The sequence below is a fragment of the Oenanthe melanoleuca genome, chromosome 20 (assembly GCF_029582105.1).
Source record: "Oenanthe melanoleuca isolate GR-GAL-2019-014 chromosome 20, OMel1.0, whole genome shotgun sequence".
Classification (NCBI taxonomy): domain Eukaryota; kingdom Metazoa; phylum Chordata; class Aves; order Passeriformes; family Muscicapidae; genus Oenanthe; species Oenanthe melanoleuca.
Genome location: NC_079353.1, coordinates 14,013,399 through 14,037,389, shown reverse-complemented (window position 1 = coordinate 14,037,389; position 23,991 = coordinate 14,013,399). Strand labels below are relative to the sequence as shown.

Below are 23,991 nucleotides of genomic sequence, written 5' to 3'. Positions count from 1 at the left end.
TCTGTTGCCTCTGTTACCTGATTCATCTGTAACCCAGGTGAGTATCCCATGAGCACAGAGTGATGCCTAGCTCCTGGACAGTTTTTCCTCTCCACCATCCTCTCTCCATCCTATCATTTCTTCCCAGTCTCACCCAGACAATCCCATGATCCCTGCAGATGATATTTCTGCATTTTGTTCACACAGGAAAGCATTTGCTTTAACAACATTTTATAAGACTCCATGATTTTCCAGGACTTTTCTGACTATTCTCCAAATTCTTTTTCAGGAAAGTTTGGTGTTTTCAATTTGAAATCCTCCTCTCTGCTCACTTTTATGTTTTTGCTGAATGCTGCAAGGTTGTTGTCTGCAGAGTCACCATTCCCACAAGCCCAGTACCCTTGGATGGTATAAAATCTTGGCTCTCCCCACTAAAGAGCTGGGTATTGGTAGAGAACTCACCTGCATCATTCAGGTCATCATTTTCAGCATCTTCCTCATCACTGCATGCCTGAAACACACATAAATATTCACCTTGATCCCTGACAGAAAAGGCTTCTCCTTCCAAGTAAATAGAACACTTACATTTTCCTGCCAGCAGACTAATACATAGCATGAAATCACTTAGTAATAACATCATTGCAGGATGGTATCCAATGAGTGTCTTAATGACTTTTTCTTGTCCCCAGATCCTCCTGCTAGCTTCTTTTGGTTGGAATTTAAGTTGACAGTGGAAGGAAGGATATTTGGAGCAGATCTGCTCCCATAACACAAACTAGGACATAACCAGGGTAGAGTAAGCAGCATCAAAGTCCCTGTTAAAACCAGCAACATCCCATTTTTAGGAGTCCCTCAACAGAGGCTGCCTTGTTCTGGCACCACGTGAGCACCAAGCCTCAGGGCTATTTCAATAACCTCCTCCTGCTGAAATCAGCCCACCTGGTAGATGCTTGATACCTGGCTACCATAAGTATGCTTGATACACTAAAGTCCACATCTTCCTGCAGATCCATGCCAGGAGAGCTCCTGTGACACTCAGTATGGTTAAACATCTTCCTTAGGCCAGTGCAGCCTATTTTCCCTTCTGCTGGCAGCTGTCCCAAAATATTACCTGGTTATACAGCTCTTTCAGAGATGCATAGTACTTGGACCACCAATCCAGTTCTTCCAGTTCTGGCTTTTCCTCTTCATATGCTTCTTCCTTCTTTACAAGCTTACTGATAGGATTTTTCTTCAAAGGAGCCTTAGGAGAACAGAGAAAAGGGTTCAGAGGGAAGAAATGACCACTCAGGACACCCATGCACCCTCCTCCAGTGTCCCAGGAGCCTCTGGCAAAGGCTTGGCATTCAGGCAGAGCACAGGAGGTGCAAAGCTGCCTGTGGCCCCGGGTTTGTTCTCTGCTACAAAAGAGGCCATTCTCAAGGCACAGGGCAGGTCTCCTCAGTGCCCCAGCACATGGCACAGCCAATGTGCAAGCAGGAGAGAGGAGTGTTTCAGTCCAGAGAAAACCTGGTGGATGAAACCTAACAATGAACGTCTGGACTTTTTGTTTGTTTGTAATCTACAGTTTGGCTTTACAAACAAAAAAATCTGTTGGGCCCAACACACCACTCACCTTCACAAAACTAAGGGGGTGAGTGCTGGAAGCTGGGTCACTAGCTGCCAGTCCAATGTTTACCACAGTCTGAGATGGGAGATGGTGAGATGAAACATTGCAAGCTGAGATGAAAATAAAGAGCTTCATGTTCCCATGCATTTATTTCAACTCACTACTTACCTGTTAAACACTGTAGTCTGATTAATTTGAAAGTTTTTCAAAAATCTGCTGGAAATCCAGCTACAGTACTGAGATTGGCCACCATCACCAACAGGCTTGTTGTTGACTCCCAGGAATTCAGAATTATGAGATATACCTTCCCTACCCAGAAATAACTACAGATGGATCAATCTTTGTCTTCTTCTTCATGCTTCCAGATCAGGAGTGCTGGCTGTTGCTATCAAAGAGCTCTTTAGCTAAACCATTATCCAATAAACAGGCCTTAACCCGGTGTGAGAGAACTGAAAACTTTTCAATCCTTGGTCCTAGTGGACCAGCTCCCTAAAGATAGAGGTCTCATTGAGCAAATTCTTCCCTGTGAGGGTAGGGAGGCCCTGGCACAGGTAGCCCAGAGAAGCTGTGACTGCCCCATCCCTGGAAATGTTCAAGGCCAGGCTGGATAGGGCTTAGAGCAACCTGGTCTAGTGGAAGGTGTCTCTACTCATGGCAGAAAGTGGAACAAGATGATCTTTAAGCTCCCTTCCAACCCAAACCATTTTGTGATTCTGCGACCTTGTGATTCCAAGGAGAGGATTTTGCTACCTGGCTAAGAGGGAGTAGAAGAGCCAGGGATCTTTGCCACTGGCAAAACCTGCCTGTTGTCTCCATGAGAACCTCTCCAAGCAGCTCACCTTTGGGCACATCCTCTGGCTCCTCTTCCAGCTCTCTGGGAGAGAACTTCATCACGTCGGACACCACGTGGCTGCCCACCAGCACAGTGCGCCCGAACGCACGCTTCTCCACCACAAAGATGCTGAGGGGAGGATGCAGGTACACCTGCTCTGGGAGCTCCTGCAAAACAATTATGCATGGGCTTCACAGGAGTGAGGGTGACCAACCTGTTGAGCTATCAGACTATGGCAGGCCAATGACATAAGAAGCCTGCCAGCACCTTCCAGCTATGCCCAAAAATCAAAGCCTTGCAGTGACAGGCCACAGAAGCTAAGATGGCTCTTGGGGGGGCACTTTCACCAAGATTTTGTTCTGCAGCTGAACTATGTGGTCATGGGAGAGAAAAATCCTGGAAGCAGCTCTCCTCCTTCTATCTTGCCCCATGCAGTGAGGCAGTGCAGGGGTGCAGGGTAGCCATAGTGTACTCTGGCATGGCAGAATCCACCTTTCCACTCACCACATCCATGTACTTGACCAGCTCAGTGAAGTTGGGGTTCTCCTTGTAGGACACAATCACCTCTGACTCCACCTTCTTGCCAGCACATTCAATGATCACCTGGGGCTCATCCACCTCAAACAAGTTCACTCTCTTCAGGTCCCTCAGGCCCCAGAACAGGATCTGAAGCACAGCATGATGCTGTCTGAGACATGGCAGGCATGCCACTACCCATGGTGCCACCCCCCACCCACAGGACACAGTCCCCAGAAGAGGCACAGGCCTGCTCTGCCCAGCAGCTCTGCCTATTGAACCACTCCAATGGTTTCCCCCTCATGTCAAGCACCTCCATTCCTGGCATTTGCTCAGGCCTCAGAGGGACATTTGAGCTCCAAACTGGACTCCCTCCCCAAGCCCTGCCCTCTGCCCAGGGGCAGCCTGGGGGAAAGGCAGAGCAGCAGAAGGCAGCACACCTCTATGCGGAACTCCTTCAGCACTGGGCGGACGCCCTCAGGGATGATGAACCGCCCTGCACGGGGGTCTTCCAGGTAGCCAGGCTCCTTGGGCTCCACATCCCCAGGCACTGATGGCTGAACAGGTGGAACCAGGACACAGCAGGTGATCAAAGTCACTTCTATTCCACGCCAAGCCATGCCCCCTTCTCTCCCTCATTCTAGTTCTGCGCTCACAGGCTGTCCCCACAGCCTCCTCTCATTGGAAAGCCAGATTTGGCCTCTAACTTGGAATCCTCTGGTGGGCCCCATGCAACCAGCTCCTCACCCACACAGCTCTCCTCAGAGAGCTGGCAACCATGTGCAGCTTCCTACAAGCCTGTTACCTCCAAATAACCACTGTAATCAAGCTCGATCAGCTCAAAAGTGGCAATGAGCTCTCCTGCTGCTTTGGTGCCTCTGTAGAAATCAAAGAACTGCAAGGCAGGTTTCCTGTATGGCTCATCAACCAGCTTCACCTGTGGGACAGCAAAGGCCTGCCCAAGGAACTCAGGGGAGCCCTGCAGGAAAGAGCAGAATTAATCAAATCATCTCTGTGGTATCTCACCACCTCAAAGAACACCACTAATTCCAGCCAGTCTGGGACAGTACAAGACTACACTTCCACCCATGTCATCCTCTGCTTTGATTTTCTCTGCTCCATCCAGAGCTAGAACACATAAAGGCATGTCTGCAGCAGTTGCACTTAGCTCCTGGTTCATCTCCATGCAGAACTCAGCAAACAACCTGACACCATGCACCAGAGGACATCAAAGCTAGATCAGGTTCTTCAGTCTCTTCCAGATAGGGTTTGAGTATCTCCAAGGACAGACACACTACAAGCTCTCTGAGCTACTGGCCCAGCATGTGATCTGCCTCTGTGTACAAACTGCTTCCTTATATTAAGATGGATTTTCTTCTTTGCCAGTTTGTGCCTATTGCTTGCCACTTGGCTCCATGGTACCTTCCATGACAAGTCTGAAGTGAGCTTTTCTATCCTTTCCCACCAGGTAGCTGCAGACAGCAAAAAGACAGGGGCTTTCTCTCGACCTCTGTAGGCTGAATATACTCAGCTCTCCTCCTCTGTCCTGTGCTCCATCTTGGTGGCCTCATCTGGACTCACCCCAATATGACAGGGTTTGTCTTGTACTGGAACCCCAGGAAAGCTGCTGAGTTACACAGAACCTAGTACAAGTTACATCATTAGTCTTAGGATAACAAAGAGGCTCTAGGGGACAGTGTGACTTCAAAGCACTAATAAATAGAGAAAAGGGAAGAGAAAAAGGATGATTGATGACAGCTGGGGACACCACCTGGGGACACAGGGGAAGGAACAGCCCTAAAAGCAATATCAGTTCCCCAGGCTGAGCCCTCTGCAATATGAGCCCGCCAAGGAAGCAGGCATAGTGTTTCTTCAAAAGTAAGAGATTCTGAATCCAATGAGCATTCATCAGCCCCTAATGAGTTTAAGTTATCTCTGAGTAAGAAAGTCTCAATCACAGCCACAGTCCCCACAACTCACTGTCACCAGTGGACCAAGGTGAGTTATGGAAACCAAACAGAGAAGTGGCAGCACTCAGAGCTCCTCTGCCTTCCCTTTTCTGGAAACAACAGGAGGAGGGCAGCATGGTCATACTTACAAATTTATTGTGGCTGAAAAGGTTGATTATAATGATGGGGGTCTCTGTTTTCAACTCCTCTTTCTTCCCATCAATAATGAGCTGGTCAAACAAAAGCAGCTCATTCCACATAGGGCTCAGTGTCTCCTCCAGCATCTGCAAATGGAGACAGAAAACCCCAGTGTTCCACAATCAGTGGAAATAAACCACATGCAGGAAAGTGAGGAACTCTGGGCTGATTCCCTCTCTCACACAGCCACATGCAGCTGGTGGCAGGCAGGAGGGGAAATGGTAAAAATGTGTGATCACCACTCAAGGTAAACTAGCACATGCCAATCAACCTCTGAGACCATGCTCAGTGACTGTCAAATATTCCCTGAACATAACCACACTGCTCAGAGCATAGATACCTGAGTGCTTGGGGATTCAAAAGTCCAAGGAGGACTGCCATAGCACTGGCCTTTAACACGTCAGTGAGGGCACAGTCATTTTTCTCTCCCCAAGTTCCCAAGATGACAGAGGTAAGAGTTTAAGTGGTCTCACCCTGGTGGTCTGGCAATGAGTTGAAAACACCACTCTTGCAAATGGATCTGAAAGGCCATTATCATCTGCAGGGAGGATACCTCGAGCTTGATACAGATGGGCTCGGAGCTGGAAATAGCTGAAATCTGGTAAGAAAATGAGAGAGGAAGTCCCCAGCCAAGTCCTGTATGAGGCAATAAAAATGCCTGAAGGAGAAGGCCAGCCATATAGGAGTGGGCACGTCCTGTGAGGAACAGTTACCACTTCTAGGGACTGTGGTTCTCAGGCCAGTACATCTCAAAAGGTTTAGCCAAGCCAGACCAGCTTAGTGGGCTCCTCAGACACCTTTGGAAGCACATGACATGTGACATGTGAAATGTGCAGTGTTCTGCTATGAGCATCTACTATGGGGGAGCCCCATCAAGCCTCATCATAGGGGCAGAACTCATGCCCATTGTCAATCTGGCAGCACGTCCAATGCCTACAAAGCACCCAATCTGTCTGCTGTTTTAGCTGTGAATGTGCAAATACATCCTCATGAGATCAAACTGAACATGCCTGTCCCAGTCATGCCCTGGAGATGACATTAGATCAGGTCCTACATAATTCTGACATAATTCTCAGATCACAGTGTGGCCTGGAGGTGAAGGACTGTGGGGGAACAATGCACCACCATAGACACTAATCCATGGATGGGACCTCTCAGCCCCCTGCTCTCCTGCTTAGGTGAAGATCTAGCATCTGCACTCACCATCCCTGCTGAGCCAGCTGGGAGGGCTGTATGCTGAGAGCTGGGCTATCTCCTGCTCACTCCCGGAAAGGAACTCCTCAGGCAGCTCTGCCAAACAGTTTTTTGCATATTTGGTTACCCCAAGCCACATGTAGATTTCCAGTTTGGCAAAGATCTCACCAGAGTGTAAGCCAGGGACCTGAAAGCACAGAAAGTTTAGCAGGTTTCACATCTCAGACCAAGATGATCACCATCAGCCTAGGACTGACCAAAGAGCACAGGAGAGCACCACATCAGCAGAGGCAAAAGGCAGTTGTGGAGTGAGAGCTGTGTTTCCTTGTGAACAGGAGGGCTGAAAGCAAGGAGGGGAAAACAGCACAAAGCAAGCAAGAGCACTCTGTTTTGGTATAAACCCTACCTTCATAAAGACAGTCTGGATCTTTGCACAGTCTTTGCCTTTCTCCTCTTCAACCACTGAGTAGAGGATGTTTTGTGCAGGAATTCTGGCATATGCTACACGCCTGCTGTTGCTGAGCATCCAGATGAGTACATCAGGGAGAGTGCACTGGGGCTGGAGGGAGGAAAGGGAGGAACAGCATGCATCATCCTCCTTCCACTGACATGGTGAAAGCTTCATCCTCTCACAGGAGGGACTGCTGAGCAATGGGGGTTTAGAGACCCAGAAATAAAGGACCTAACATTGGCCACGTGCTTCTGAAAGTCAGCCCTGCAATATGGCTCTGGAGGTGTTGTGCTTTAACCTCAGCTGGCAACTCAGCCCCATGCAGCCCCTTACTCACTGTCTCTTGGTGTCATGGGAAAGAGGATCTGAAAAGTAGAAGTGAAAGAAGTCATGGATTGAGATAAAAACAGTTTAATAGGGAAAGAAAAGCTGCACCACCACACAAGCAAAGCAAACCAAAAAAATTATTCCTCTCTTCCTGTGGACAGGCAGGTGTTCAACCATCCCCAGAACAGCAGGGCTCCATTACAGAAATGGTGACTTGGGAACACAAACACCATCACAACTGTACATCACATCTCACATGGCTAAAGATGCAAAAATATTTTACTTCACTTGGTGAAACTTCAACAGCATCTGTCCCCCTTATGTCAGCTAACAAAGCATTCTGTTTGACACTACAGCAACACATCGATTTTTTTCAGTTACTTAAAATACAAACAATGAAACTCTGAATGTGGGGCGTCTCTGCTATGGATAAGAACCTTATTCCAATGCAAGTTTGAATCTCATCTAGGGTCAGTGCCTAGTGGAAGTGCAGGCAGCACTGGCAGGGCTGTTTTCCCAGGCAAAATTGTTTGCTGCAGACAAAGCCTTGGGCTGGTGGGACAGAGAGGCTCTGCCTCCTACCCTCTGCAGAGTTCCTTGGATCCCTGCTCTGCCACCAACAGCCCTGCAAAGCTGCTTGGCCTCATCCCTCGTTAGAGCTATGGAAACATGGTAAGTGCCGGTAGCTGGAACTTGGAATTTTACATAGTGAGGAAAGACAGCAGAGGAAAAGCTTCAGCTCAGACTGCTGAGAGCCTCAGAAGGCAGCTCAGTATCCTCTCCTTGCCTACCCTCTCCAGCCCAGAGCAGGGTCCCCAGGAGCTGCTGTACCTCTTTAGCCATGAAGCGTATCTTTGCCAGGATCTTCCTTGTCTCCTTAACCTTCTCCTTGACATTGTCTCGAGCCAGGCGCCGTCTCACACGGAGCCCCTGCTTTGCACACAGGATCTGAAGAGAAAGCACAGCTGTCACACAGCCCAGGCACACAGCCATGCCCCACTGCCACCCCACATCAGGGTCTGCAGGGAGCCTACTGTGTGCTGAGCACATCCATCCTGCCCCACTGCACCCTGACCTCCACCATGGCTCAGGGCCCAGCTGCTGAGAGCAACCCTCCATGGACCTGTCACAAGCCATTTAGCAAAGAGTGCCAAGAGCTGGAGATTCCAGTCACTCATCAGCTCAGCCAATATCATCCAGTAACAGAAGTCCGTGAGCTTTAAAATTTGGGGCAGAAAGATGTCTACAGAATAAACATTTCAGAAGCTGGTGATCTAAGGCTTCAGACAGTGCCTGTGGGAGACTTTCTCACAGAAGTGGGATTATGAAGATGTAGGAAACTGCAACACAGGGCTTGGCTTCCACCACTGTTAGTACATATCGGAGATGGTGTACACATCTGAGAAGAGACTTCAGGATGAATCAAAACTAATAATGAAATCCAGAAGAAATTCAGGGTATACACCCACTGTGGACTGGCAAGGCCACAAAACTCATCTCTTGGGTGGGTCCTCTCTTCCAGAGTGTCTCAGGCTTAGCAGAATACCTTCACCATAGCTCAGGTGATGACATGCAATGAAGCAGAGAAAGGGAACTGGGATTCAGATATGCCTAAATTTTACTTCCTGCTGCTGTCACTGCAATGAGTCTTAGCTCCAGATTTCCTTCTCAGCATCAGTTCCAGGTGATCCTCCAGAAGCCTTCCCAGAGCAGAGACTGCTCATGCTCCCACCAACCACCACCAAGCCCCTACAATTACACCACCAAGCCCCACAACTTACAACGTTGCGCATCAGGTATTTTGTCCGACATCTGTCCAGGTTATTTGGATGAGCCATTGTTTTTCTCTCTGCGCTGAGTGAATATTGCCTACAATGAGAAAAGCTGCACAGGCTCTGTCTCTTCTGCACTTAGCATGTTGAGCCCAGTTCACAGCAAGGACACAAGCTCCAAATCCCTGGTACCAATCCAGGTGCATCAGGAGGCTCTCTTTCTTCAAAGCCCTCTCTTCTGCAAGCTTGCTGGTTCAGAAGGTACACTGGGGAGTCTCAGCACCTGAGGCTCACTTTCTATGGTTGCACTGTGGACTGAAGTGCATATCAATCCCCACAGGCAGTCATGGGGATTGAAACACTGGTCTTTTGACTGCATGATTCAAAAGAGTAAAGGAAATGTCCTTCACATTTAGGAAACACATGGGGGCCCAGGAACACTGAGGCTGACATCTATGACCCCTCTGATTCTTAGAACAGGACTGGGCTCTCCTCTCCAAGCTTGAAGAGCTACAGGGAGGGTCCTTTTCCCAAGTCATCCTCATTTTCTTCTGCACATCCACCTCAAAAGGACGAGAGAAGGCTGCACATAGCCCAGGCAGAACATGATATGACTTCCTAACCTGAAAACAAGAAACTTCAGGAAATCAGGGACATACTAACCTGCATCCAGCTACAAATTCCTCCAGCACCTCTCTGAGCCGCTCTTCTGCTTTAGCCTTTGGTCTTCTCAAGAGCTTCTCCACGTCATCCAACCCCTGCTCCTGTAGTGAAATCACAATATTCACAAAGCTTGCACCTGGCTGAGGGGTCAGAGTAAAACCTTGCAAGGATGCATTTGCCACAAATGGCTTATGCCTTTCTGCAGAACAGGGATTCATGAGTGCTGCAGATGAGCACCATGCTGCCAGGGACTCCACAGAGCCTGAGGATAACCTTAACATTGTTGTTACAACACCTTGTATCTCAGTCCTTCAGCAGCCACTAACATACACTGTGGCAAGCTCTGCTTTCATATTTTCAAGCCCAAAAGGGAAAGGCAAAGTCCAGACTAGAGACTGCATCCCCTTCATGATAACCTAAGACTTAGAGTCTGCTTGCCAAATCATCTGCTCAGGGCTCACGCAGCTCAGGACTGGCAGCAGAGGAACTTGTTGTCACAGAGATCAAATCACATCACTCACTCCTCCAGGAACCCCCACCAGGCAGTTGCACAGCACGAATCCATGTGGCCCACCCAACCTGTCCAAAGGGCAGGGGGCACTGAGCCCTGTGAGAGACATGGACTTGCATGGGTGGTGAGGACAGCAAACATCTTGCACAGATGCAACAAGGAAAGCACACCAGGAAGGAGCATGCCACAGACAAACACCCTGAAGAGGCTACCAGGCGCTCTGCCAGCTTGACAATCCTGTTGGAAATGCAGAGTCTCCAGGCGTGATCCTCCCAGTAGCTCCACACGTACACGCAGGGCTTTTCATGCCTCATGGGCAGGCAGCAGTATGACCTAAGGGCAGCAGGCAGAGGTTATGGCTACTGCCACAGAAAGCATATGCCATGTCATAACACATGTGCTTGCACACCCAGAAGGGAGCAGAGGCTGAACTCTCTCCCCCTCATAGGGAATTAATTGGCTGCTTTGAGCTCTGCACCATGGACATGGGTGCAAGCTACTGGATCTGCCCTCTGCCATCCCAAGCTAACACACAGGGCTTCTAGCAGAGACAGAAACACATCCTCAGATGAATGAGGCTGACAGGAGCATAGAATGCTGTCAAGATTTCTTGCTGCTATGTGACTAAGTAGTAGCAGAAACAGGCCTTACAATACAGAGACCACAACATTGCCAGGCCTGTGGGACAAATTAGGCAGCATTCACAGAGCAAACATATCATCAGAATAGCTATTCCTCTCCTTCTTCCTCACTCCAAACAAGCCCTTAGGATGCTGCTTGTGAAGCAGAAAAGGGATGGCTGTTATTGACAGGTCTCAGGTTCCTTGGGACCCTGTCCTTGGCCATCTGCACACATCAAGCAGACACCAGAGGGCTCGTAGAGCTAGTGGGAAATCCCAGCCAGCTGGACCATGGCAAGCTGCAGGGTTGCAGAGAAGAGAAACTTGCTGAGAAGACCTCTAATAACATCTGGAACAACCAACCTGGGAAGCTGTGACAGCTCCAGGAAAGGTGGGATAGAAAGATACAGGAGACTTACTTGTCATACTCCATGGGCTCTGGTCTCTGGCTCTTTGTCACTGATTTGTTCAGTGCTCCTAAAGCTGGAGCTAGGATTTCAGCATCCAGCTCATCACCAGAAACAGCATCCAGTAAAGGCTGCCTTTCTTCTTTCACTTCTCCTTTTTCTGCTTTTTGCCATCCTTTGGTCACAGCCTCTTCAGATTTGCCATAGTTTCCTTGAAGGTGAGCATTAAATTATAAACAGATAAGTGTGGTCACTCAGGTTTTTTTTAGAAAAGAGGTTTTCTAGCTGGCAAAACCAGACTCTTGACAGTCTTTCTGCCAAGAGAAGCACAGGGGCATTCACTGCTTTGGGAAGCAGCCATTGTATCCAACCATCAGCACATCACATGGACAACCAGGAGGTCCAAGAGGGAGCTGGACAGTTGCAAGGAGGTCCTTGTGTATGCCTTCTCCAGGTCTGCCAGCTCCACCAAGTGCCTGCTCACTACCATCTACATCCCTACACTGGGCCAGCATCAGCTCCTCAAGTAGTATCACAACATCAAGATCTCCATCCATGCAGCTTAGCAGGACTGACCCATTCTCAGGCCACTGTTTACCCATCACTTGTTGTCACATCCCCTCAGAGCCACATGGCCAGCTCCAGTATCCCAGCTTTCCCTCCTTTGTTTCCCTTTCTTGCTACCAAATCCTTCTACTTCTTTGTACCCCCACTTACCAGAAGTTTCCCAAAACTTTCCCTAAACAATTCACACAAATGGTGCAAATCTCCAATCCCACAGAAGAAATTTCAGGCTTTTCAAGTAAGTAAAGCACTGTGCACACTCCCTGACTCATTCCTCAACCCTTCCCAAGTTCCAGAGCTGACTTGACAGGGCAGTGTCAAGAACTGACTTGGCTGTAAGGGAGATTCACACTGTCCTCATGGTTTATGGACATGGGGCCCTGGAGAATACCCACCTATAGAGACTTCAAAGCTGACAGGTTTTGAGATGAGAGAGGAGTCCATCATAGTGGCTTCAAAGAAGGCAGCAAAGAGAAGAAATTCATCCTTTCTCCCCAACACATTCTGAGCAAGGAGACAGAAAATCAGCCTGAGAGCCTTGTGTGCCACAACACTGCCTGAGCACCAGGGCACAACAGATGCCTGCCACCCTCCCACAGGACCTCAGCAGACGCTGCTGATCACCACTGGGCTGCCAGAAGCAGAGTAAGATTTTTTGAAACCCTAAGGTACTAGTGCAGAGCCATGGATTGGCTGATTCTTGTGTGAAGCCACTGAGCAGGTTGCAGGCTAAGGGGTGCCTATTGCACCATGGCAGCTGCCTCCCACCTTCCTTCTTTCCCTTCAAAACTGTGCATGCCAAAGACTGGCACCTTTGTCAGCACAGAACTCACCTCAGGGAGCGGATGAAGCTCTTCCACCTCCACAGTGACCTCCCTGGGCTGCTCAGCCTCCTGAGAGCAACCAGCCTCCTCCTCTCCCTGCAGCTGGCTCAGTTCTTTCGTTTTCTGCTTGGATTTTTTACTTTTCTTCTTCAGCTTCAGTTTTTTCAGGGCACCTCTCGTCCTGTCCCCAGGCCTCCTCTCCGCCGCGCGGGGGCTGCTGAAGATCTCCACTGTCACAGCCACGAGGATGCGCCCACGGTAGAAGATGCCCTCACCCCTGCCCTCATTGAGGTCTCTGTGGGCATCCCCCAGAGCTGAGTTCTGAGGGGAGCCATACAGGTTCACCCAGGCTGGGCCAAACGTGGGGTTAAAGCCTGCAGAGACAAGGAGTTTCATTATGCTCCAGGCTGCTGCTGCAGAGAGATCTCCACCAAGAGCACTGCCCAGGACACCAGACCAGAAAAAGTCAGCATACTTCAGCCACTTCTGCTCCCACCCCAGGAGAGCAGCATGCCAAGCAGAACGTGCCTAGCATGGGGCTGCCCAGGACATCCTGCCCCGAGGCAGCCATGCCAAGCCTCACCATTCCTGTCAGGGTCTGAGATCTCCTGCAGGTCAATGTAGTGTGTAGCAATGGCCACGTCACCAACATTGGCATCATCCAGCACCTGGATTTTGATCTTCCTTGACAGAGGGGGGAACATCTCAATGAAACTGATCTGTTCGTTCCACTCGGGCTCAGTGGTGCTGGCCTCCACTGACGTTTCTCCCTGGGAAGGAGAAGGTGTGAAAGCCACACAGTCCCAACCAGTGCCCAGAGAAAGGGAAACCTCAGAGCTTGTCTGGGAATGGCATGTACTCTTGTACCACCTGCAGACAGTGCTGGGCAGGCTCTGGGGGCAGCAGTGTCTCTGCTTCTATCCCTGTTCCTGCAATTCCTCTCTGTTTCCTTAGTGGGAGGCTGTCCCAAGGCCCTGGCATGACCTGCACAATTAAGAGAATGCAAGGGGGCAGCAGGCTCAGAGGTATCTAAGGGTTGCCTGGAGCACTCCAGGCCCACAAGACTGCCCAGGGATTGATTCTCATATTAATGAATATTACAGGACCAGAAACCCTGACCCTGTGTGCAAAAACCAGATCATTATCTCAGTAAAGTCTCTCAAGGGTCTCAGGCTCAGCCCAGCTTGACACAGAAAAAGGACTTCTACTCCAGGATTTATTTGACCCTGTCCCTATGTTTAAGGATATGAATCTCTGCCTGCAAAGCCAGTTGCTCAGCCAGTAGCTGTGCCCAGGGCTGGGGCTGCCCCATGAGCAGCTCTCTGTAGAGACAAAAGCAGAGAACAGCCTTCTCATCCAGACACTGCACAACCATGGCCACACAGCTCAGGGCACTGCTAAAGACACCAACACCTGGGTTTTCCCAGCCTGTTTTCAGTGGGATTGCTGTGCCCCATGGAGGCTCCTGGCACCATGAGCCCACCATGTGCTGCCACACAGCCAAGGGAGAACCAGCCTGTCCCAACACAGATTCCCCTCAGACTCACCTGCTGCCCACAGAATGAGACCTGCACGTAGGGGTCGATAAAGATTTTTCTCTCCCCTATGATCTTGGAGATACCACCCATGATGCCTGCTCCCATGCTGGGCAGGCCCTCAGCACGATACAGCTTGATGCAGACCCTGGCCCAGGGTCTCTCTGCAGGGACTCTCTTAGGCAGCAGCAGGTTCCTGTAAGACAAATTCGTGTTCTGCCTCTCTCCTGGAGTCCATGGAACACAATGATGGGAAATTCACTGACTGGCAGGAAGACTGGATCCTGCCTTACCATAGGTCTTTTTCACTGGGTCTTTGCCCAGTAGAAGAGGGGAAAATAGGGCAAAAAAGGTAGTGTGAAGAGAGACATGGCAGTGTTCCCCAGGAGCATGCAAGATCCCACTGCACCTACCTTTCAATGTCTTCATCCTGGCTCCTGGAATAGGTGGGAAGGAAGCCCACAGTATCCCCACGTGCAGAGACAGAGATGTTGCACTTCACAAAGCCTTTCACACCTGCCTGGGTGTCCGTGGGGTCACTGATAACTGCCCACTTCTGGAAAAATCTGTGATCTGAGAGGGAAGAGAAGGAGTCCACTAGGGAGCAGCCAGGCTACCATTTCACATCCAGCTCCATCCACACAAAGACTGCCTTGGCCCTGACCCTGCCTCTGAAGGTGCACAAGGTGTCACCTGCCTTCAGACAGCTGGGTGGAGAAGCAAGCTCAGGTCTTCATGCAAACTAAGTGTTTTAAAGCAAAGGCCCTGATCAGACCCACTAGAGCATGAAAGAAACAGCAGTTTCAGACAGAGCAAGGGTCAGGCACAAGGATGCAATGCAGCCCCTCATACCTGGCTGGCTGTACACTGTCTCAACATCCATCTTGAATGTTCCTATGCAAGTTCCCAGAAATGGTATCTTGTTTGAGTGAAAAACCTGCAGAAAGCACAAGTCCCCCTGAGCATCATGAGGTGTGGGCAGCCAGGTGACACATCCAGGTATCTCTGAGGAACACAGGGCTGCCAAGAGGTGCTTATTCAAAAGCATAGCTGAGGCATTGGTTGCAATCTCCTCATGCAGATTAACCCATCAGTGTTAGCCCTAGGACTAACCCATTCCTAACCAACCAGCCCCACAAAGCCCACCAGCCCATAGCCCTCAGTCAAACCCAGACCAAGGCCGTCATGTGGAACCAATGCAGCTTCTGCAGACCCAGGTAAGCCACACCCCAACAATGGAGCTAGGACAGATCTGTTTTCCCACAGGAAGTCCTTGAGTCCATATCCTGCTGGGTTAGGGCAAAGCCATGACCCCACAAGGCTAGTGTCTCTGCCAAAACCCAAGTCTTGCTCAGCAATTGCTAAACTCTCATCAGCAGGGGACATGCAGTCTTCCACAGGGAAAGTGCTGGAGACCACTTGGCAAAGGATGTTCTGGCCAGGTTTAGCTGTATCTTCAGAACATTCCTGTGTCTTGGGGAAACTTTTGTGCTTTGGGCCAAGGGATTTTCAACCTCTCTGCCTGCTTTTCTATAGCACAAATAATTTCTGAGCTCCCCTCACATCAGTCACTTACCTTCAGGACCTGCAATAAGAGGCTCCAGGCTAAGGGGCAGTAGGGAATTGCTGCCAAAACAGCAGGGCAACAAGGCAAGAAAGTGTCCCAGAGGCACCACTTCAGTCACAGAGTGAAGAAAAACCCTTACCTGGAGGAGGTGGGAAGGCAGCACTACCCAGCACTGGCTCAGAGCAGGGCTAGGTCTCTGCCCCAGTGCAGCCACAGGAAGGCCCTGTGGCTCTCAGTGGGCAGGTGCTTCTGGCTGGAACCATGGGATTGCCATCCTTGCTTTGCCCACTGCTCCCAGTGTCTACACACAGAAGCATCAGGCTGTACCTCTAACATGGAAGATGAAGAGGAACACATACATACCGAGATCTCTATGAGTCTGTGGAATAAAATGTCCCTTGGCTCATAGAAGTCAAACAAAAAATACTGAAAGAGAAGAACAAGATAGCTGAGCCCCAGGCTTCCAGGCATCCCTTGCAAGGATGGTCCCAAGTCACTCAGGACACCAGTGGGGCAAGGACAGAGTCTGTCCATGTCACATACTTCATTGTAGAAGGGGCAGTTTGTTGACTTCTGTGTCGCTGTGTGCCTCTTTTCCTCTCCCACCTTGACTACGACAAAGGGGTTGATGTTCACCCCCACCAGCTTCTGGGCTTCAATTACATTAATCCCAACCTGAGAAAATATGGGAGAAAATCAGCACTCTCCCTGTTTGAATCAGCACTCTCCTTGTTTACATCTCCATCCTGAGGTGTTGTGCATACAATACCAGTAAGCATATGTACAGGGCACTCTCAGTGCAGACAAAAGCATGGCTGCTGAAATCTGCTGCAGCCAGGACCGACCAAAGTAGCATTTGAGATACTTATTTCTTTCAGACAAGTGAGGAAATCGAGTGTAAGAGCCCCAGTACTTATAACAAGAGCAGATTTTCCAAGCAGCACTTGATCCCAAGGGGTTGCAAACCCACTGCTCCCATATGGCAGGGACCACAGAGCATCTTGGAGAAGATGCCCTTTTTATCTTCTGTTAATACTCCTCTTTGAATCCTTTGAATGGACACCACTGAAAGGCTGGAACGTGGCTGTCTCATTTACAGCAACTGCTCATGAGTCTAAGAGATGCAAGAAATGTTCTCACATTTGCTCTCAATGCAAGTAATTAGGCTATCGTTAAGGTACAGAATAATTGCCTCAAGAGAATGATGGTAAGAAATTCAACCCTCACAAAAACTTCCTGCTTGGCTGACAGGACTAAATGTGAGTCTATGTTTACTTAGAACCAGGGAAGGATTTAAATCCATAGCCAGGCTGGGAGACTTGCCTTGAAATGTCAGATAATCAGCCAGAGCCACAGCTTCCTAACAGCATCCTGGCATGTGCAAGCAGGCTCCCACATAGCCCTCGGGCCCTGGTCATGTCCCACAGCTGTCCCTAAGGAGGACAGACTGGGAAAGCTGGCAGGCACCAGGCATGCCTGGGTACTCTCTGAAGCTCTGCTCAGTCAGTATTTTGCAATGGCATGTGTAGCTGATTCCCTTCAGTTTATCCATAGCTAACTATGTGGGCTTACTGAGATTGAGGCCAGCACTCATGGATGCATTCAGGGAATCTCACATCTTGCCTGGGGAAGTCACACAAAGCATGATTAGAGACCACAACTGAGTATGTGGCAATTGGAGAAGCCCAGGCCTGCAGCAAGGCAGTGAGGACTGGCTGCAGGGCCAGAGGCAGCTCTGGGGACATGCACTCAAAGCTGCAGTACCTGGAAACTCTGTGGTGTTGGGATGGCAAAGAGGTCCCGTGCAGAGCAGAGTCTGGAGCGGCTGCACAGAAGAAAAACCCAGGTGAGCAGGTGTCCTTGTCAAGATGGACCTGAATAAGTCCCCACCAAGGGAAGCAACAGAAAACCTGGCAAATGATGGCCCACTGCCCTGGGAATGAGCAAATCCCCAACACACCCTGTCTAGGGCCATTAGAGATGGAAATTTTCTAACATTTTGCTGAAGCAGATTGCCATGAGCTGCAGGAATTTCCCAGGATTTGGCACCTTCTACCCCAGAACCCAAGCAAGGACAAGAAAAAAGAGCATGCCATGGATACCTTTTCACAGGGCTGAAGATGATGCCCGAGGCCTCAATCTCAGATGTATCATAGAAATCTTCCTCCTCTTCCTCTTCCTCATCAGTCCCCAGACCTTTTGCCAGCTTCCTGCCTAGTGCAGCAGCCTTCTTGTCCAGCTCCTTCCCTCTTGGGCACTCGGCAGTCCTGCAAGCCCCATCCCATGCCATGAGCCATACATCAGCCCTGACACGTGGGCTGTGCACTGCCCTCCACCCAGGAGAGTGAGCCAAGACATTCAAGGGCTACTTACTCCAGCTGCTCAAATCCAGGATTGTGGATGATTAAGTCCGAACTGTAAAAATAAAAGATGTTTTCCTGCAAAGACCAGTGTGCCATGACTGCTTCCTGATGCATGTAAGTAACAGTGCCCCAGCCACTCTCCTGCTTGCTTCTTGGCAGGGACACCAGCAATTTTCTCCTAAACTTATCCACTGTCCATCCACTGTCTGCTGTTTTCCCTGTAGTTGCACAAATGACACTCTGCAGGCCTTGCTGTGGCCTGTCATCCTGTCTGCCTGGAAACCCACAACTCCCCTGGCTTTGGGCACCACCAGTGTGCAGGCTGCATGGAGGTGCTGGAGGCCAAAGCCATGCAGTCTGCAACTTTGCAACCACAAGCCAGAAAGGCTGTAGAAATGCTCTCAAGGCTCTCCCAGGGAGTCCCAGGACTCCCAGCACCTACAGCAGATCAAGTCAAAGGCTCATTGTGATGACAAGGTGTTTTTATCCAAGAACCCTGCTCCCTTATTACTGCTGTAGAGTTGAGATGCACCAGCCTGGCCAGAAGTGGAGAGTAAATGAGGCTGGATTGCACCCCAAAGGCTGCCACTGACAAAGGCAGCTGTACAAACTGCCTGGAAATTTGCTCTTCCTAGGATTTCCATACCTGTCTTTCATAAGATAAATAAAATCTTCTTCAACCCAGCTCCCCGCTGAGCCATTTGGAGGCTGGTAGCGCAAGTCCAACTCAATGTAGATCTACAAGCAGAAAGTGAAATGGCCTGAGAGCTCAGCAGCCACAAAACAAAGGCAGAAATGTCACAAAGAAAAGAAAGGGAAGCATGGAAGAAAAAAAAGAAGTGAGAAGCTGGTGGAAACAAGCAGAAGAAAGGTGGTCACATCCCCACAAGAAGCATATTTATAGCAGGCTCTGTTGTCTGCATCCATCAGCAAGCTAGACATAACAAAACACCTCCTCCACAGCTTCTCAAACTCCATGTTTCATTGAATAAAAGCTGGCTCAAGTTTACAAATCTACCATAAAGAGGCCAGGAGAGTCACCTCGAGGTATTTTTAACAAGGGAATAGGGGAGACCCCTGCACAAAAACATGCAGGATTTGGAGTAGTCTCTCTTGAGGAGCACAAGACAGATGGCAGAGCATCCCTAACCACCAGGAGAAAAACGGGTGCAAGTAACTCAAGTCCTAGAGGAGAACAGGACTTGGACTAGCAGGAAGTCTAATGGCTTTATTCCCACTTTGCTAAAGGAGCAACCTCTCTCTTGGGGTCATGTCTTTTCCAAGCTGAGGTGAGAGGGTCCCGGGCCACTCTTGGATGGACAATCTTGCCTGTCCTATTTCTGTCCCCTGCAGCTGTTGTGCAGCCAGGGTTGCACAATCCAAAACTAACCAGGCAAAACTGAATGTGGTTGTGTTTTGATTAGAGGAGCTTATCAGCATGTGTTGCTCTTAGCACAAGGGAAGAGGCACCCAGGGGCAAAGGGGCTGGGCCACAGGGTACAGTGGAACCCCTTCAAACCAACACCAGCACCAAGGTGCTGTCTCTTTGCTGGCATAAACATTTATCCATTGAGCTGCACGGACTAAAAATCATCCTGGAAATTCTCAGTTTCTACCTGGACCTGCTCTGTGATCCAGAAGTCCAGCAACACCAGCAACCTGTGCCTGTGCCACTCAGGCTAGTGGTCTGGTGGCCACAGAGCCATGTGCCACCATGGGGTTTAGTCATACTGCCTGTGTGAAGAGCAAGCAGAGATGCAGCACCTTGTAGGACTGCTGCCTCCACCTCTGCTCTTCCTGCCCTGCCAGCTGCCCTGGCACACAGGTCTGGTAGCCCAGAATCTACTGAGCTGTGTCTGCACACCCAGCTGGTACGAAACAGCTCATTTTAGGGTAGTGTTCATCTTCCACAAGCACAAAGGACTGACTGAGCCCCAGTGCCAGGGCAGGAGGAGAGCAGGACCTGCAGAGCAGAGCAGAGCAGAGCAGAGCAGAGCAGAGCAGAGCAGAGCAGAGGGGCAGTCAGGTGTCAGAGACATTCATGCTGTCCCAGACACTCATTAAGCCATCCAGTTAGTGCTGGGGGTCCCAAGGCACCCTACCACCTTCCACCTCACTCCATCACTGTAGAACACATACACATGCACTTCATAGCGCATGACACAGATGAGATGCCACTTCCTGCACCCATTGCCCAGACTTGAGGAGGTTTTACAAAGCCTCCCTCTGCTCATTCAGGCATTTGTAGATTCTCCTAGACACCTCTCGGTGGATGTAAAGTGTCTGCATCCCTGTGCAGAGATGGCACAAATGCCACAGTACTTCCAGCTCAAACAGCACTTTGGATTCCCCCTCAGCCCCCAGTGCACATGGGGAGTGCCACATGAGGTTACAGCCAGGCTGTCCACGCAGGACTTACACCAGTGACTCTGTTGTTCTTGTCCACGAGGGATTCCCGCAGGATTAGCCTTCCAGAGGTCACCAGGTGCTGAAGGCTGAGGACAAGTGTGCCGAGCAGCCTGGTGAAAGGAGTGAGGGATTTGTCTTTACAAAGACAGTCTGCTTGTAAATAATGCTAGCTACAGAGAGATGAAAGAAACAAATGGAAGAACCATACATTCCATAGAAATTCCACTGACACAAGGAGAAGAAAAAGGGGTGGGCATACAACAGAAAGGAGTCTTAGGTATTAGGATTTTGAGAAGTCTGTGCCTCTCAAGTACCTCAGCCAATGGGGAAAGTGAGAGGGAAATGCAGACAGGAAATTGGGATAAAAGGGAGGCTACGTCCTCCAAAAATCTGAGAGATCCTGTGGAAAATGCCCACGACTTCTCCCTTTATTCAAATAAAGTTACAGGACTCCTCTCTCCCTTTTAGGACATAAACCTCTGGTGTTTGTGGATTAATTTTCCTAACACTGAAATAAAAAGAGAGACTGCAACAACACTGTACATAGCATCAGTACCTACATCCTGGGGAATACTGGGACCTCCACTCTCCTGCTCACAGCCCCTCCAAGCTGCCCTGTCAGGTCCTCCTGTTTTCTTACTGTTTGAGTTATCTCTTTGTCCTGTAGCAGTTTCTACTGACATTTCAGTCAGAGACAATTCCTCTGATCCAGCTCCCAAAAAAAAAGCATCCAGAAAACAGTGACACAACATCCTGTGACACTTTCTGCTCTGTCTTCATCTGTGTCTCACATCTGTTGTGCCCATCTGTTTTCTCCATGCCCTCTCTGGCATCTTTGAAAAGGTTTGCATTATAAGCTGGATGGAAACTTGTTAGGTTTGCATTATTAGCTGCTGCATTTTCCTTCAGTTCTTAAAATTTACTTACCAGAGTTTGCACCTTTGTCTGCATGTTCATGTTTCACACATCCTGAAGGACATGCCTCTGCTGCCTATCTTGCTCCACTACTCAATCTGTCATCTCTATTCTTAGGTTTCCCTGCAGCGTTTTACAACTGTTGGAATAGCCACTGAGTTCACAGTGTCATGCCTGTGCCACCTAGAAGCATTTTAAATTCTGGCTGATCTTTTACATTGAAATTGCTGCCTTATTAAAGGTTAAACCATAACATGATGCATTCAGGGCTTTTCTCCACCAACAGATATATAGAATTTGGGTGCAGCATGGTCACAGTCACCACAAGGATGTTCAGAGTGACAGCAGGTCCTCAGCCTGCCACAAGACCTGACTTTGTAGCTGCTTTTTAGGACCTCATTTAAACTTTGTCCCAGCTGAGGGTCTGATCTGGATCCTTATATTGTCCCTGTTACTGCTGGCACAACTAAGTCATTCCTCTTATTTAACTTAATATACACAGCATTTCTGCCCCACCTGAACAACCAGCTCCATCCTTCCTCTATAACTGGCATTCTGCTCAACTTCCTTCCATCAAATTTTCAATAAACATTTTCTATTGCCAGTAGACAACTAAAGACCAGTATGTCTCCTCCCCCACCTCTCCTTGTCACCCCAATAATCAAAAGACCCACCTGTTACTGAAAACCTTGCTGCAGTTGTAAACCTTAATGGACAGCATTTCGCCCACGACAAGCTTCCCGTAGTGAGGCCAACGAAAGAGCTGCAAACAAATGGAGTAGGAAGGGATGACCACTCATTCTCAGCCAGACTTTCTCATGTCTCATGGCTGGTTGGTTCACCTGTGAGGTAACCAAGTCCATGGACATGATGAAAAGCAGCTGTGATGAGAAGCTACTTTCCTGCTGGCCAGGCATTAGAACCCCTCCAGCAGCACAGAGCCACAGGTCAGCTGCTAAAGAAGTCAGAGCAGCACCACCCCGGAAAAATGATGATGCTTGTGCCTGCTGGGGGCCTGAGCTAGCAGGTTGTGGAGTTAGGCAGAATGTGGGAACAGAGAGAGGAGAAGAGATCACCTGGGCAGGGAGTCATGTGGCTCATAGAAAAGTTTTACTCTGAGGCTTCAACTCACCACACACCCAAAACTGTGGCTGTGCCTCCTGCTCCACGGCCACCTTCAGTGCCTTTCACAGGCAGCACACTGGCACTGGGACCTGAGCAAGGGACAGGTGGGAACCCCAGTGGCACTCCACAGGTGGGCTGTCACAGGCTTGAGCGGGGATGGCACTGCAGAGGTGGACATGCTCCCCATCCCTGCCCCTGCACACACACACACACACACACACACACATGCACTCAGACAAGCCTCACTCCTGTCCCACAGGGCATCCACTGCAGTGACGATCTGGCTTTCTGAGGGCAGAGGGAGCTTTCCCTTCAGCTTTCATGTGCCCAGGCTTCCAGGCAGCATCACTCAGCTGAATTTCAGTTCCTGCAGCTTGTATGTGTAGGTTACATACACAATGTGAGGGATCCATCTGCCCCTCTGGACAGAGCAAAAGAAGGAGACAGCAGAGAAATTTCCAGAAAACAGTCTAGTGGAAGGTGTCCCTACCCATGGTGTGGGGGTTGGAACTAGATGATCTTCAAGGTCCCTTCCAACGCAAACCAATCTATGGTTTTATGACCAAGACACTGACCTTCCCGTCCCTGTCCCACACGATCCCAGTTTCCTCACCTCCTCGAAGACAGCCTCTGCGCCACAGCAGACCTTCCTCGTCTTCTGGGTGAAGCCTTGAGAAGCAGAGAGGAGGCGTAAGGTGCCAGCAGGGGAAGGCAGCCCCAAACCCCCCAAACCCCACCCTGCTGGCCACCCGGAGCCACCTCGGAAGCTGAGCTGGACCTGCCGCTCGCCATGGCCTGGCAGCTGGGAGAGGCGCCGGACAGCGACGCTGAGCGCCATGGAGCCGCCGCGGGCCCGCTGCCCCTCGCTCGGGCCTGCGCCGCCCACAGTGACTCAGCCCGGCTCGCCCAGCCGGTCCGGCCGGACACTCCCCGCGCAGTGCCCCGTGAGGGCAGCCCCTGCCGAGGGCCACGGCAGCAGGGTGGGGCCCTGCCCGCACAGCCACCTCCTGTACCCGGGGGCGCCGGCTGAGCCCTCAGCGGGCCGAGGGCCACGGCAGCAGGGTGGGGCCCTGCCCGCACAGCCACCTCCTGTACCCGGGGGCGCCGGCTGAGCCCTCAGCGGGCCGAGGGAGCCCTGGGCCGCAGGACCCCCGGGCAGCGCTGCAGGAAACAGAAGTGAGCCCATCACAGGCAACGCTTGTGCTGGTGCTTGGAGAGACATGGGCGGCTGAATTCAGAACTGAGACACTGGTTGCAACTACAGAGCCTGGCTCTGCTTTCAGCCCCAGCCCTGCGCCTTCCCAGCACAAAATCACAGGCCCTGTGGCTAAAACCGTCCAAAACAGAGGAGGGTGTGAAAGGGCAGCGCTTCTGACACAACAGCACATGCTTAGCAGCCTCCTGAGCAGGGGCCCAGGGGCTCCTCGGTGCAGGTAGGATGCCAGAGCACCTTGGGACAGCGGCTGCACCCAGTGCCAGACCTCTGCAGGACACAGACAAGCGTCAAAATCCACAGGCAGTGGGACAGGACCTTCAGCTGCTCCACGGGGTGAAGCCTCACAAGGAGAGGTAGGAGGGAGACGGGGGCACACGGTGCCAGAGGCCGCCTGCGCTCCCTGCTGCAGCCCCGGGCCTCATCCAGCTCATCCTCTCTACAGGAG

General features: G+C 50.5%; 1 protein-coding gene across 1 annotated transcript in view; it reads right to left on the bottom strand.

Annotated features, from left to right (window-relative positions):
• The window catches only part of LOC130261341 (fer-1-like protein 4), a 35,917-nt gene extending 12,683 nt beyond the window's left edge, over positions 1-23,234 (bottom strand). The window contains exons 1-32 of the mRNA XM_056507450.1: positions 23,090-23,234; positions 22,944-22,999; positions 21,880-21,968; positions 20,301-20,400; positions 18,528-18,619; positions 17,892-17,933; positions 17,621-17,785; positions 17,283-17,343; positions 16,062-16,193; positions 15,882-15,944; positions 14,804-14,888; positions 14,365-14,524; positions 13,964-14,147; positions 13,000-13,186; positions 12,426-12,790; positions 11,988-12,096; positions 11,041-11,239; positions 10,214-10,334; positions 9,491-9,591; positions 8,837-8,924; positions 7,887-8,003; positions 6,684-6,836; positions 6,287-6,464; positions 5,557-5,681; positions 5,035-5,169; positions 3,742-3,915; positions 3,377-3,493; positions 2,925-3,086; positions 2,428-2,587; positions 1,595-1,698; positions 1,091-1,222; positions 442-490 (exon numbers count right to left, since the gene is read on the bottom strand). Coding sequence (XP_056363425.1) covers positions 442-490; positions 1,091-1,222; positions 1,595-1,698; positions 2,428-2,587; positions 2,925-3,086; positions 3,377-3,493; positions 3,742-3,915; positions 5,035-5,169; positions 5,557-5,681; positions 6,287-6,464; positions 6,684-6,836; positions 7,887-8,003; positions 8,837-8,924; positions 9,491-9,591; positions 10,214-10,334; positions 11,041-11,239; positions 11,988-12,096; positions 12,426-12,790; positions 13,000-13,186; positions 13,964-14,147; positions 14,365-14,524; positions 14,804-14,888; positions 15,882-15,944; positions 16,062-16,193; positions 17,283-17,343; positions 17,621-17,785; positions 17,892-17,933; positions 18,528-18,619; positions 20,301-20,400; positions 21,880-21,968; positions 22,944-22,999; positions 23,090-23,168 — 4,084 coding nt within the window. The 5' untranslated portion in view covers positions 23,169-23,234. The remainder of the gene's footprint in view (positions 1-441; positions 491-1,090; positions 1,223-1,594; positions 1,699-2,427; positions 2,588-2,924; positions 3,087-3,376; positions 3,494-3,741; positions 3,916-5,034; positions 5,170-5,556; positions 5,682-6,286; positions 6,465-6,683; positions 6,837-7,886; positions 8,004-8,836; positions 8,925-9,490; positions 9,592-10,213; positions 10,335-11,040; positions 11,240-11,987; positions 12,097-12,425; positions 12,791-12,999; positions 13,187-13,963; positions 14,148-14,364; positions 14,525-14,803; positions 14,889-15,881; positions 15,945-16,061; positions 16,194-17,282; positions 17,344-17,620; positions 17,786-17,891; positions 17,934-18,527; positions 18,620-20,300; positions 20,401-21,879; positions 21,969-22,943; positions 23,000-23,089) is intronic.
• Positions 23,235-23,991: the final 757 nt, after the last annotated feature.